A 15,819-nucleotide genomic window follows, 5' to 3' on the forward strand; every position below is an offset into this window, starting at 1 on the left:
ACGAGAGCAACACAAAGGTAGTTATATTACTTTTTGTGTATTTTATTTTACTTTTTCTTGCCAATGTATCAAGTCTTAGAGGGATTAAGGATTTTTTTTATGAATGGCGATAGGATTACTGAACCAATCCTATTCAAGTGTTAATTGAATTATTCCTCGAGAGGGATACTAATGTGTGCTGTTATACTTCTTTTTTATTTTGGTAGTTATAACAGAAACACAAGTTGGAACATGTGGTAAGTAGTTGAATAACATACTATATGAGTCAGATTTCTTGGCTATGCCCAGTGAAAGAGGTTGATAGTGACAATTCTGTTTGGTTACTAAGGTGGTTAGTTTGATTCAAGGAAATAGATGACATTTTAGCACATTTAGTTTATTGTATTAATATATGACTGTCTTCAATGACCAACAGAAAGACAGGAACCACAGACTTCATTGCCAGTGCTGTTGAAGAGAGGTTGCGTATGAACATTGAGTACATAGACTCCTGGCATAGGGCTCTAGCTCTCCATGCATCACCTAGTAACGCACCTGAGGCATTGCGTAATATTGGTACTCTGGTTGATCACATTTGGTATCACGCTGGAGATAGGTCTTATGATGTAAGTATTGTGATATTTCTCTTCATGTTAAATGCTCTTTCTTGCTTAAGGTGTATTGTCCATGTGCCTTATCACAAAAAAAAAAAGAAAATGCATGGTGAAGATACACAACCCCTATACTACACTGTTTGCATTAAACTCCCTGAGCCTAGGACCTGTGGCCATCATTTCATCGTATGCTTCACTTAGTGTTACATACTACAGTAATAGTTAATAGAATATTATAGTCTTTCATACTTGTTTGCTTTTCCCACAATAGCAAAATAGCACCAAGAACTGATAAAGGCATGGCTTCATTCACTTACATCCACTCCCTAGCTGTCATATGTAATGCACCAAAACCACAGCCCCCTATCCACAACCATGTCCTTGAGACCTTTCTATGGTTTCCTCATACCACTATAGATACCCTAGTTCAGTCCACTGACAGAACATCACCCCCTGTACACTACATTTTCTAATTCTTTCAATTCCCTGCATGCCTCACACCCTCCTGCATATTAAGGCTCTGAGCACTCAAAACTGTTTTTACTCCATCATTTCATCTAAACTTCAGCCTCCCCCCTCTCCTTGTCCCCTCCCTCTTTGTCAACCTGACTTAACTCATTCTTTCCATATGTCCAAACCATTTCAGCACTCTCAACCGTACTTTCTTATTACCATTACTTTCTCTTGCCTTATCATTTCTTACACACTCCACCTTCCTCATGCCACACATTTTCCTCAGTCATTTCATTTCCAACACATTCACCCTCCTTCATAAATTTTCATGTAGAGCCCACACCATGCATCCGTACAACACCAGTGGGACTACTATACCTTCAAAATGCCCATCTTCACCCTCCCATATAATGACCTCTCTTTCCATAAATTCCTCAACTTTTCAACACTTTCACACCTCTCTCTTACCCTGTGACTCTTTCAACTCCTAAGGTTGCCTTTGCTGCCATGTCCACTTCCAGGTATCAGAAACGCTTCACTTCCTTTAAGTTTTCTCTACTCATATTTATACCACAACTCTCTTGTTTCTCTCCAGTGCTATACTAATGCCCTTGCTTTTCTCAAGTTACATTTACTCTCACCTTCTACTTTCATACACTCTTACAAACTCAGAAACCATCTTCAGTCTCTCACTTGAATCTACTACAGGTACACCACCAAATTTCCGGCAACTGATGGTTCGGCACCTTTGGACAAAATTACATGAGGTAAATTGAAATTACCACGGCCACCAGACTAGTTTACTGGGAGGCCACTGATGGCGTTGTGTGTAGGGTGCACTTATTTACATTCTTTACACTGCACTTGTTGGTGGTGATACCACAATTCTTTGAGATTCTTAGCTTATTTTGCATAGATTTAACCCTGGCTATGGCTTTTAAGACAAATGAGGGTGTCAGTTGTGGTGTCAAATGTAAACACCAGTCCATATCGATCCAAGATAAAGTAGAACTGTTGAAAAAAAATGTACTGTGGTGTTTTGGTGCATAAGCTGTGTGACATCTATAGTATTGGTTCATCAACTGTTTTTGATAGAAAGAAGCAAAGGGAGAAAATATTGAAATTCTATGCAGACAGCAATTCCAAGAAGCAAATGACGATTAGAAAAATTATGAAAGGTGGTAAGAGTACTGAGTATGATCAAGTGATGATGGAATGGTTTCAACAGTGTCAAAGTGATGGAGTGGACTTGTCAGGTAGCATGATAATGGACCAGGATAAGTTGTTCCATAAAGAACTTAGATAACAACATGAGCATGACTATAGTGAAGGGTGGATTCAAAGATTCAAGAAGTGTCATGGAATTTCCGTGAATAAAGTGTGCGGTCTGCAAACCACAAAGAAGCTGCCAAATATGAGGACGAATTTGCAAAACTCATAGCTGACGAGCACCTCAGTCCTGAGCAGGTGTGTAATGTATTTCATTTACTTATTTAATTTACCTTTAATATTTGTTTAATTTGAACTTCTAGCAGTCCATGGTATACTTTAGACACATGGGAGATGTATAATTAATGGGTTAGAGGTGTGTTAATGAATTATTATTACATGACCATGGTTGGTCCAGCATAATGGTTAATTCGGCAAGGCTTGGAACTAAGAGTTCCGGAAATTGGTGGTGTACCTGTACCAGCACCATATCAGCAAACAATTACTGACTTACCTCCCAAGCCTGCACACCCCCAAAACACACACACACACACACACACACACACACACACACACACACACACACACACACACACAGACTCACACACACACATTTACACACACGCATTTACACACACGCATGCATGCACACACACATTTTCTATTCCTCACTGAGTGCAGATTTGTTCCTCTCTCCATGACTCTTGCATTCACCTCCTTCAACACCTCATCTATAAACAAGTCAAACAGGCATGATGACATCAGATAGCCATACCACAAACCCACCTTCACCTGAAACCACTCAACTTTCTTTTTGTTGTGCTTGCACACATGCCTTAGACTTTTGCTTCTAATATCTTTGCTCCACTTCATATATTCATAAATCTTTCCTCTGATCATCTTTTTCAACCCTATCATTTATTTTCTCCAAATCCGTAAATGTGTCCAAGAAATCCATGTGCTTCCATAAGTAACTTTCACACACATTCTCTAAAGCAAACACCTGATCCAGGTATCCTCTACCAATCCTAAGGCCACATTGTTCTTCCCCAGTCTGAAGCTCTATGCATGCCACGATCCTTTTAGTCACTATTCTCCCATACAATTTACCATGTGCACTCGGAGCATTTGAACTTCCACATTTGTACCTCTTGAATTTATACATTGGAATTGGACAGGCATTCTTTCAGTCCTCAGGCTCTTCACCATGAGTTACACATACATTAAGAATCCTAACGAACCAGTCAACAACATAGTCACCTCCTTTCTTGAGATCACTGCATTACCATTTGCTGTAGCCACCTTACCACACCTCGGCTTAAGCTAGCCTTTCATCACCTCTCTTTACACAAATCCCTTTGCCAAGAAAGTCTTACTTTGCATACCCCACAACCCAAACACTTCAGATCTCCCCTTCTAACATGAAACATTTTCAATAATCCTTGAAAGCAGTCACTCTATCTCTTCACCACATCTGTGTTTGTTATCTTTTCTCCACTTGCCCCCTTCACCAATGTCCCATTTGTTCTTTTTTCATACCATTATCGTCCTTCCAAAACATTTTGTTGTTCTCCCTGAAGTATGCTGATAGTTATTCACCTCATCTTTCATTTGCCCTTTTTTTTGAGCTCTTGCACTTTTCTCTTTGGCCTCCTGCTCCTTTCTCATGTACATCTCCCAGTCACATGAATTCCTTCCCTGCAAATAACACTTGCACACCTTTTTCCTTCTTTCATAAGAAATTTAACTACTTCATCCCACCACTTACTACCATTTCTTACATGCCCACCTACAACCTTCCACATACCATGCTCTTGTTTTGCACATGTTATAACTGCTTCCCTAGATACCTCCCATTCCTACTCCCCAAGCTTCATTTAGTCTCACCCTTTTGCTGTTATACACTCAATGTCTCCTGATATTCACTAACATAACTCCATTTCCCCTGGGGATAGGGAAGATATCCCTGGGGATAGGGGAGAAAGAATACTTCCCACGCATTCCTCACGTGTCGTAGAAGGCGACTAAAGGGGACGGGAGCGGGGGGCCAGAAACCCTCCCCTCCTTGTATTTTAACTTTCTAAAAGGGGAAACAGAAGAAGGAATCACGCAAGGAGTGCTCATCCTCCTCAAAGGCTCAGATTGGGGTGTCTAAATGTGTGTGGATGTAACCAAGATGAGAAAAAAGGAGAGATAGGTAGTATGTTTGAGGAAAGGAACCTGGATGTTTTGGCTCTGAGTGAAACGAAGTTAAAGGGTAAAGGGGAAGAGTGGTTTGGGAATGTCTTGGGAGTAAAGTCAGGGGTTAGTGAGAGGACAAGAGCAAGGGAAGGAGTAGCACTACTCCTGAATCAGGAGTTGTGGGAGTATGTGATAGAGTGTAAGAAAGTAAATGCTAGATTGATATGGGTCAAACTGAAAGTTGATGGAGAGAGATGGGTGATTATTGGTGCATATGCACCTGAGCATGAGAAGAAAGATCATGAGAGGCAAGTGTTTTGGGAGCAGCTGAATGAGTGTGTTAGTGGTTTTGATGCACAAGACCGGGTTATAGTGATGGGTGATTTGAATGCAAAGGTGAGTAATGTGGCAGTTGAGGGAATAATTGGTATACATGGAGTGTTCAGTGTTGTAAATGGAAATGGTGAAGAGCTTGTATATTTATGTGCTGAAAAAGGACTGGTGATTGGGAATACCTGGTTTAAAAAGCGAGATATACATAAGTATACGTATGTAAGTAGGAGAGATGGCCAGAGAGCGTTATTGGATTACGTGTTAATTGATAGACGTACGAAAGAGAGACTTTTGGATGTTAATGTGCTGAGAGGTGCAACTGGAGGGATGTCTGATCATTATCTTGTGGAGGCTAAGGTGAAGATTTGTGGGGGTTTTCAGAAAAGAAGAGAGAATGTTGGGGTGAAGAAAGTGGTGAGAGTAAGTGAGCTTGGGAAGGAGACTTGTGTGAGGAAGTACCAGGAGAGACTGAGTACAGAATGGAAAAAGGTGAGAACAAAGGAGGTAAGGGGAGTGGGGGAGGAATGGGATGTATTTAGGGAATCAGTGATGGCTTGCACAAAAGATGCTTGTGGCATGAGAAGCGTGGGAGGTGGGTTGATTAGAAAGGGTAGTGAGTGGTGGGATGAAGAAGTAAGATTATTAGTGAAAGAGAAGAGAGAGGCATTTGAAAGATTTTTGCAGGGAAAAAATGCAAATGAGTGGGAGAGGTATAAAAGAAAGAGGCAGGAGGTCAAGAGAAAGGTGTAAGAGGTGAAAAAGAGGGCAAATGAGAGTTGGGGTGAGAGAGTATCATTAAATTTCAGGGAGAATAAAAAGATGTTTTGGAAGGAGGTAGATAAAGTGCATAAGACAAGTGAGCAAATGGGAACTTCAGTGAAGGGGGTTAATGGGGAGGTGATAACAAGTAGTGGTGATGTGAGAAGATGGAGTGAGTATTTTGAAGGTTTGTTGAATGTACTTGATGATAGAGTGGCAGATATAGGGTGTTTTGGTCAAGGTGGTGTGCAAAGTGAGAGGGTTAGGGAAAATGATTTGGTAAATAGAGAAGAGGTAGTAAAAGCTTCACTGAAGATGAAAGCCAGCAAAGCAGCAGGTTTGGATGGTATTGCAGTGGAATTTATTAAAAAACGGGGTGATTATATTGTTGACTGGTTGGTAAGGTTATTTAATGTATGTATGACTCATGATGAGGTGCCTGAGGATTGGCGGAATGCTTGCATAGTGCCATTGTACAAAGGCAAAGGGGATAAGAGTGAGTGCTCAAATTACAGAGGTATAAGTTTGTTGAGTATTCATGGTAAATTATATGGGAGGGTATTGATTGAGAGGGTGAAGGCGTGTACAGAGCATCAGATTGGGGAAGAGCAGTGTGGTTTCAGAAGTGGTAGAGGATGTGTGGATCAGGTGTTTGCTTTGAAGAATGTATGTGAGAAATACTTAGAAAAGCAAATGGATTTGTATGTAGCATTTATGGATCTGGAGAAGGCATATGATAGAGTTGATAGAGATGCTCTGTGGAAGGTATTAAGAATATATGGTGTGGGAGGCAAGTTGTTAGAAGCAGTGAAAAGTTTTTATCGAGGATGTAAGGCATGTATACGTGTAGGAAGAGAGGAAAGTGATTGGTTCTCAGTGAATGTAGGTTTGCGGCGGGGGTGTGTGATGTCTCCATGGTTGTTTAATTTGTTTATGGATGGGGTTGTTAGGGAGGTGAATGCAAGAGTTTAGGAAAGAGGGGCAAGTATGCAGTCTGTTGTGGATGAGAGAGCTTGGGAAGTGAGTCAGTTGTTGTTCACTGATGATACAGCGCTGGTGGCTGATTCATGTAAGAAACTGCAGAAGCTGGTGACTGAGTTTGGTAAAGTGTGTGAAAGAAGAAAGTTAAGAGTAAATGTGAATAAGATCAAGGTTATTAGGTACAGTAGGGTTGAGGGTCAAGTCAATTGGGAGGTAAGTTTGAATGGAGAAAAACTGGAGGAAGTAAAGTGTTTTAGATATCTGGGAGTGGATCTGGCAGCGGATGGAACCATGGAAGCGGAAGTGAATCATAGGGTGGGGGAGGGGGCAAAAATTCTGGGAGCCTTGAAGAATGTTTGGAAGTCGAGAACATTATCTCGGAAAGCAAAAATGGGTATGTTTGAAGGAATAGTACTTCCAACAATGTTGTATGGTTGCAAGGCATGAGCTATGGATAGAGTTGTGCGCAGGAGGGTGGATGTGCTGGAAATGAGATGTTTGAGGACAATATGTGGTGTGAGGTGGTTTGATCGAGTAAGTAATGTAAGGGTAAGAGAGATGTGTGGAAATAAAAAGAGTGTGGTTGAGAGAGCAGAAGAGGGTGTTTTGAAATGGTTTGGTCACATGGAGAGAATGAGTGGGGAAAGACTGACCAAGAGGATATATGTGTCAGAGGTGGAGGGAACGAGGAGAAGTAGGAGACCAAATTGGAGGTGGAAAGATGGAGTGAAAAAGATTTTGAGTGATCGCGTCCTGAACATGCAGGAGGGTGAAAGGCGTGCAAGGAATAGAGTGAATTGGAACGATGTGGTATACCGGGGTCGACGTGCTGTCAATGGATTGAACCAGGGCATGTGAAGCGTCTGGGGTAAACCATGGAAAGTTGTGTGGGGCCTGGATGTGAAAAGGGAGCTGTGGTTTCGGTGCATTATTACATGACAGCTAGAGACTGAGTGTGAACGAATGGGGCCTTTGGTGTCTTTCCTAGCGCTACCTCGCACACATGAGGGGGGAGGGGGTTGTTATTCCATGTGTGGCGAGGTGGTGATGTGAACAAATGAAGGCAGACAGTATGAATTATGTACATGTACATGTATATACATGTATATGTCTGTGTGTGTATATATATGTTTACATTGAGATGTATAGGTATGTATATTTGCGTATGGGCGTGTATGTATATACATGTGTATGTGGGCGGGTTCGGCCATTCTTTCGTCTGTTTCCTTGCGCTACCTCGCTAACGCGGGAGACAGCGACAAAGCAAAATAAATAAATAAATAAATATAACTCCATTTCCCAATCTTGCTAACTTTCACCAGGTTCTTCACATCCACATCATTTCTTCTTTTCTGAAGGCCATCACCAACCTTCACCCTTGCCTCCATAAAGTAATAATCAGGCATTCTGCCAGCTGCCTCTCTCGGCCCTTCATACCCAAGAGCCTCTCTTTTGCACTCCTGTCAACTAGTACATAATATAATAATGCTTACATGTAATCAGGCATTCTGCCAGCTACTTCTCTCAGCACATTCACACCCAAGAGTCTCTCTTTTGCACTCCTACCAACTACAGGTTGTACCTCTATAATCCTCCGTTCTGTGGTCCGGCAACTCACATGGTCCGGCACATTTTGAATCTGCCACCAGAGTGGTGCTGTTAGCAGCACTAAGGTGCCAAAATCTGTTTACACTGCAACGGAGCTAATTGATTGTACAGTTAATTTCTTATATTCAGTTTTTTGCTGAAAATGAAAGCCAAAAAAGTTTAAAGTTTCAGAAAACTTTGAAATGTGCCAGGAGTACAGAATTAAACAGTGCATTTATAAAGTGGTTTAAACTCCAACATTATGAAGGTATAAGCATTTCTGGGAGATGCTTATTGAGCAGGTCAAAGTTTTTCATAGAGATTTAAAGCTAGACTATGACTGTGAATATTTGCAAGGATAGTTACACAATTAAAGTGAAGACATGGAATTTCAGTACATAGTGTATGTGTGATAAAAAGCGTAGTGTTGACACAGAAGCTTGTAATGTCGTATTAAAAGAATCGATAAAAACTCCAATTCTGTATTAAGCAACCAACTGCAATATATACAGGGCGAGAGAGAGTGTACAAGCCAGCTGCCTGGCTGGGACTGACACAGCATGGGCTGGCTGCCTTGATGATAAGAATAGAACAGCACTAGTAACAAGTTGACCAAAGCTGACTACCAACCTGTGGTCTTTCGTTACATTAACTACTTGTTACAAAGCTGCAACAAAGTTTGTGGATGAATTTGCATATTTTATGGCAGCAGAAAACTCAGCCCCAGAACAAGTTTATAATTCTGATGAATCTGCCTTGTATTGCCATGAAAAAACCCATGCCCAAGATATTGCTGAGTCTCCATCTGGGGGTACTTGTGATGTAATATGATGTAACAATAAAAACCTTGTTTGGAAGCATTAATGTTGTATTATTTCTTGTTTTTAGCTTTGTTCTACCTTTGATAACACAGCAATATGTATGTGGAGTGAGCTGGCAGGACTAGTGGTCAGTTTCTGTTTTCTGGCATTTTCTGAGGTCCAGCAGAAGCCAGGTCCCAATGTTGCTGGATTGAAGAGGTTCAACCTGTAGTACATAATCTAATAATGCCTGCATACCATTTCTCCAACTCACCCAATACAGTAATTTATTATATATTTGCCTACAGATGAGAATAAGAATGAAGTACAGTAATGCAAAATTTAATAACATTGTAGAATTATGTTGTTAAGAATATGAATAATGATATCAGAAATATGAATTTGGTACTCACCATTCATTTCATCCTTTGTGGATTTCATTTTGTTAGGCCTTAAACCTTTTTCTGATTACTGACCGTACTTAGAATGTTTTACACGTCTTGAACATATACCAATAGCTTCTATTACACCCTGAATGATATGGAATGTTATAACACTCTCATCTTTTAACTTAAGCTTCTGTGAACTTAAGATTTCATGGATTTCACAAATCTTATAGAGTTCACAGATTTTACAATTTTTTTTTGTTGCCATTCTAAATTATTTGATGATATAGAAGTTGACACTTCAACCTTAATAACTCACTTTTTTAGCTCTAAAAGTTTCACTGTTTTTAGTGCTAAAGATTTCACTTTTGGTTAGTACCTACTTTACCTCTGTTACTGGAAAGAGGAACACCATTACACATCCTTACACTTCCAGTGTCCTCATTTATGATACCTAAGCTATGGACACTAAGGATAGCATTTTTACATATGGAAGCTGTAACACCACGAATAGTCACCGAAAAATATTTTATCTTATAAGTGCATCCCCAAGGAAAAACTCAAATTTGCATGCACATGGTAGCCTGATTTTTCTCACCTTATGCTTTTGTGATTCTGAACTCGTCTATTATATTTTGGTCTTCATTTTCCTCCACTTTTCCACATTCCACATTGCACCAGATGGTGAACCAAATCCTGATATAGTTGGGATATAGCTGGATTCCACTGAAGAAGCAATTTATCACTGAATCCTGAGATAGCTAGGATATAACTGGATTCCAGTGAAGAAGCAATTTATCACTGATGAACAGCAAGAAATGGGAGTCTAAATGTTCCCACAAACAGTATAAGCACTGAATGAACCAACAATGGCAGCCAAGAGGGAAGGGCAGTTTGGTGTCTGGCTGAGCATGGCCTCATGATCATAATCCCCATGTGAATGGTGCTTGGATTTGGAGGCAATTGTTACATCAGATCTGCAATGAAATGCAGAGTTCCATGGCAAAGAGGTATTTCACATGATTATGTTTTCGGAAGGATATGAAGGTTTTCCAGTTCCTGAATCGTTCTATTCCAGACACTTATGGCTGCATTATTTTTCTCATAAACCACAAATCAATTCTTGTGGCAATAAGACATCTCCAGAAGGCAAGCCATCAAATGTTTCTGATTATATTTAACATGTTATTATGCTTAATGCACAATGGCTTTTGTGTATTTCTGTCACTTTCCACACAATGCACCCTTGCACTTATGTCCATATTTGAATGCCTTGTGTAACCATTTATGTCTCATCCCTTTAACCCCCATTTACAACATTCTTTCCAAATCTTTTCTTTGCTCAGATAAACTGATAGTTGTCTATCCCATATCTTTTCTTTTTATGCAGCTAATCCTCTTCATGCTTTGGATGAGAATTGTAGATAGATTTATGCTGTCAAGAGTACTGATCATTATCTTTACTTCTTTATTTCTTATTACCCCAGTTTTCCTTGACTTTGCCTGCTAGTTGATTTCATACTGTAATAAAAACAAATTGCTTACTTCTTGCTCCAACAGAATTCAGTGCTTCCCTGCTACTGATTGTAGAGCAACTTTGAAGCTGCAAGAGCCCCATAATAGGGCCCTTCTTACAAGGCCTCTGTAGTTCCAAGGCTGAAATTTACTCCTTTGGAGTTAGAAGGTCCTGATAAGATTGCATTCCTTTTTGTCTGTTGATGATGTTGATATCTCATCAAAGTCAATTTTGGCAGAATACAATAATGCCCCTTTATTTATGTATTAATATACTGGGGATAGGGGAGAAAGAATACTTCCCACACATTCCTCGTGTGTCATAGAAGGCAACTAAAGGGGAAGGAAGCAGGGGAAACAGAAGAAGGAGTCACGCGCAGAGTGCTCATCCTCCTCGAAGGCTCAGATTGGGGTGTCTAAATGTGTGTGGATGCAACAAAGATGAGAAAAAAGGAGAGGTAGGTAGTATATTTGAGGAAAGGAACCTGGATGTGTTGGCTCTGAGTGAAACGAAGCTCAAGGGTAAAGGGGAAGAGTGGTTTGGGAATGTCTTGGGAGTAAAGTCAGGGGATAGTAAGAGGACAAGAGCAAAGGAAGGAGTAGCACTACTCCTGAAACAGGAGTTGTGGGAGTATGTGATAGAATGTAAGAAAGTAAATTCTCGATTAATGGGGGTAAAACTGAAAGTTGATGGAGAGAGATGGGTGATTATTGGTGCATATGCACCTGGGCATGAGAAGAAAGATCATGAGAGGCAAGTGTTTTGGGAGCAGCTGAATGAGTGTGTTAGTGGTTTTGATGCACAAGACCGGGTTATAGTGATGGGTGATTTGAATGCAAAGGTGAGTAATGTGGCAGTTGAGGGAATAATTGGTATACATGGGGTGTACAGTGTTATAAATGGAAATGGTGAAGAGCTTGTAGATTTATGTGCTCAAAAAGGACTGATGATTGGGAATACCTGGTTTAAAAAGCGAGATATACATAAATATACGTATGTAAGTAGGAGAGATGGCCAGAGAGCGTTAATGGATTACGTGTTAATTGGCAGGCACCCGAAAGAGAGACTTTTGGATGTTAATGTGCTGAGAGGTGCAACTGGAGGGATGTCTGATCATTATCTTGTGGAGGTGAAGGTGAAGATTTGTATGGGTTTTCAGAAAAGAAGAGAGAATTTTGGGGTGAAGAGGGTGGTGAGAGTAAGTGAGCTTGGGAAGGAGACTTGTGTGAGAAAGTACCAGGAGAGACCGAGTACAGAATGGAAAAAGGTGAGAACAAAGGAGGTAAAGGGAGTGGGGGAGGAATGGGATGTATTTAAGGAAGCAGTGATGGCTTGCGCAAAAGATGCCTGTGGCATGAGAAGCGTGGGAGGTGTGTTGATTAGAAAGGGTAGTGAGTGGTGGGATGAAGAAGTAAGATTATTAGTGAAAGAGAAGAGAGAGTCATTTGGACGATTTTTGCAGGGGAAAAATGCAAATGAGTGGGAGACGTATAAAAAAAAAGAGACAGGAGGTCAAGAGAAAGGTGCAAGAGGTGAAAAAGAGGGCAAATGAGAGTTGGAGTGAGAGAGTAGCATTAAATTTTAGGGAGAATTAAAAGATGTTTTGGAAGGAGGTAAATAAAGTGCGTAAGACAAGGGAGCAAATAGGAACTTCAGTGAAGGGGGCTAATGGGGAGGTGATAACAAGTAGTAGTGATGTGAGAAGGAGATGGAGTGAGTATTTTGAAGGTTTGTTGAATGTGTTTGATAATAGAGTAGCAGATATAGGGTGTTTTGGTCGAGGTGGTGTGCAAAGTGAGAGCGTTAGGGAAAATGATTTGGTAAACAGAGAAGAGGTAGTAAAACCTTTGTGGAAGATGAAAGCCGGCAAGGCAACAGGTTTGGATGGTATTGCAGTGAAATTTATTAAAAAAGGGGAGTGACTGTATTGTTGACTGGTTGGTAAGGTTATTTAATGCATGTGGGGCTTGGATGTGGAAAGGGAGCTGTGGTTTCGGTGCATTATTACATGACAGCTAGAGACTGAGCGTCGACGAATGTGGACTTTGTTGTCTTTTCCCAGCACTACCTTACACACATGAGGGGGGAGGGGTTTTTATTTCGTGTGTGGCAAGGTAGCGATGAGAATGAATAAAGGCAGACAGTATGAATTATGTACATGTATATATATATGTATATGTCTGTGTGTGTATATATATGTATACGTTGAGATGTATAGTTATGTATATTTGCGTGTGTGAACGTGTATGTATATACCTGCGTATATGGGTGGGTTGGGCCATTCTTTCATCTGTTTCCTTGCACTACCTTGCTAACGAGGGAGACAGCGACAAAGTAAAATAGATAAAGTACAATATATATATATGTTTTTTTTTTTTTTATACTTTGTCGCTGTCTCCCGCGTTTGCGAGGTAGCGCAAGGAAACAGGCGAAAGAAATGGCCCAACCCCCCCATACACGGCCCAACCCCCCCCCAATACACATGTATATACATACGTCCACACACGCAAATATACATACCTACACAGCTTTCCATGGTTTACCCCATACGCTTCACATGCCCTGATTCAATCCACTGACAGCACGTCAATCCCGGTATACCACATCGATCCAATTCACTCTATTCCTTACCCACCTTTCACCCTCCTGCATGTTCAGGCCCCGATCACTCAAAATCTTTTTAACTCCCATCTTTCCACCTCCAATTTGGTCTCCCACTTCTCCTCGTTCCCTTCACCTCCGACACATATATCCTCTTGGTTAATCTTTCCTCACTCATTCGCTCCATGTGCCCAAACCATTTCAAAACACCCTTTTCTGCTCTCTCAACCACGCTCTTTTTATTTCCACACAACTCCCTTACCCTTACGTTACTTACTCGATCAAACCACCTCACACCACACATTGTCCTCAAACATCTGATTTCCAGCACATCCACCCTCCTGCACACAACTCTATCCATAGCCCACGCCTCGCAACCATACAACATTGTTGGAACCACTATTCCTTCAAACATACCCATTTTTGCTTTCCGAGATAATGTTCTCGACTTCCACACATTCTTCAAGGCTCCCAGGATTTTCGCCCCCTCCCCCACCATATGATCCACTTCCGCTTCCATGGTTCCATCCGCTGCCAGATCCACTCCCAGATATCTAAAACACTTTACTTCCTCCAGTTTTTCTCCATTCAAACTTACCTCCCAATTGACTTGACCCTCAACCCTACTGTACCTAATAACCTTGCTCTTATTCACATTTACTCTTAACTTTTCTTCTTTCACACACTTTACCAAACTCAGTCACCAGCTTCTGCAGTTTCTCACATGAATCAGCCACTAGCGCTGTATCATCAGCGAACAACAACTGACTCACTTCCCAAGCTCTCTCATCCCCAACAGACCTCATACTTGCCCCTTTTTCCAAAACTCTTGCATTCACCTCCCTAACAATCCCATCCATAAACAAATTAAACAACCATGGAGACATCACACACCCCTGCCGCAAACCTACATTCACCGAGAACCAATCACTTTCCTCTCTTCTTACACGTACACATGCCTTACATCCTCGATAAAAACTTTTCACTGCTTCTAACAACTTGCCTCCCACACCATGTATTCTTAATACCTTCCACAGAGCATCTCTATCCACTCTATCATATGCCTTCTCCAGATCCATTAATGCTACATACAAATCCATTTGTTTTTCTAAGTATTTCTCACATACATTCTTCAAAGCAAACACCTGATCCACACATCCTCTACCACTTCTGAAACCACACTGCTCTTCCCCAATCTGATGCTCTGTACATGCCTTCACCCTCTCAATCAATATCCTACCATATAATTTACCATGAATACTCAACAAACTTATACCTCTGTAATTTGAGCACTCACTCTTATCCCCTTTGCCTTTGTACAATGGCACTATGCACGCATTCCGCCAATCCTCAGGCACCTCACCATGAGTCATACATACATTAAATAACCTTACCAACCAGTCAACAATACAGTCACCCCCTCTTTTAATAAATTCCACTGCAATACCATTCAAACCTGCTGCCTTGCCGGCTTTCATCTTCCGCAAAGCTTTTACTACCTCTTCTCTGTTTACCAAATCATTTTCCCTAACCCTCTCACTTTGCACACCACCTCGACCAAAACACCCTATATCTGCCACTCTATCATCAAACACATTTAGCAAACCTTCAGAATACTCACTCCATCTCCTTCTCACATCACCACTACTTGTTATCACCTCCCCATTAGCGCCCTTCACTGAAGTTCCCATTTGCTCCCTTGTCTTACGCACTTTATTTACCTCCTTCCAGAACATCTTTTTTATTCTCCCTAAAATTTAATGATACTCTCTCACCCCAACTCTCATTTGCCCTCTTTTTCACCTCTTGCACCTTTCTCTTGACCTCCTGTCTCTTTCTTTTATACATCTCCCACTCAATTGCATTTTTTCCCTGCAAAAATCGTCCAAATGCCTCTCTCTTCTCTTTCACTAATAATCTTACTTCTTCATCCCACCACTCACTACCCTTTCTAAATCAACCCACCTCCCACTCTTCTCATGCCACAAGCATCTTTTGTGCAATCCATCACTGATTCCCTAAATACATCCCATTCCTCCCCCACTCCCCTTCCTTCCATTGTTCTCACCTTTTTCCATTCTGTACTCAGTCTCTCCTGGTACTTCCTCACTCAAGTCTCCTTCACAAGCTCACTTACTCTCACCACCCTCTTCACCCCAATATTCACTCTTCTTTTCTGAAAACCCATACAAATCTTCACCTTAGCCTCCACAAGATAATGATCAGATATCCCTCCAGTTGCACCTCTCAGCACATTAACATCCAAAAGTCTCTCTTTTGCACGCCTGTCAATTAACACGTAATCCAATAACGCTCTCTGGCCAACCTCCTACTTACATACGTATACTTATGTATATCTCGCTTTTTAAACCAGGTATTCCCAATCACCAGTCCTTTTTCAGCACATAAATCTACAAGCT

The 15,819-nt window shown here is 41.1% G+C and overlaps 1 protein-coding gene across 4 annotated transcripts in view; it reads left to right on the forward strand.

Annotated features, from left to right (window-relative positions):
• Positions 1-15,819, forward strand: part of LOC139749137 (ubiquinone biosynthesis protein COQ9, mitochondrial-like) — a 233,760-nt gene that overhangs the window by 177,529 nt on the left and 40,412 nt on the right. For all 4 annotated transcript variants that reach the window (XM_071662769.1, XM_071662768.1, XM_071662767.1 and 1 more), the window contains exon 4: positions 416-605. In XM_071662769.1, the coding sequence (XP_071518870.1) occupies positions 416-605 (190 nt within the window). The remainder of the gene's footprint in view (positions 1-415; positions 606-15,819) is intronic.

The sequence above is a fragment of the Panulirus ornatus genome, chromosome 6 (assembly GCF_036320965.1).
Source record: "Panulirus ornatus isolate Po-2019 chromosome 6, ASM3632096v1, whole genome shotgun sequence".
Classification (NCBI taxonomy): Eukaryota; Metazoa; Arthropoda; class Malacostraca; order Decapoda; family Palinuridae; genus Panulirus; species Panulirus ornatus.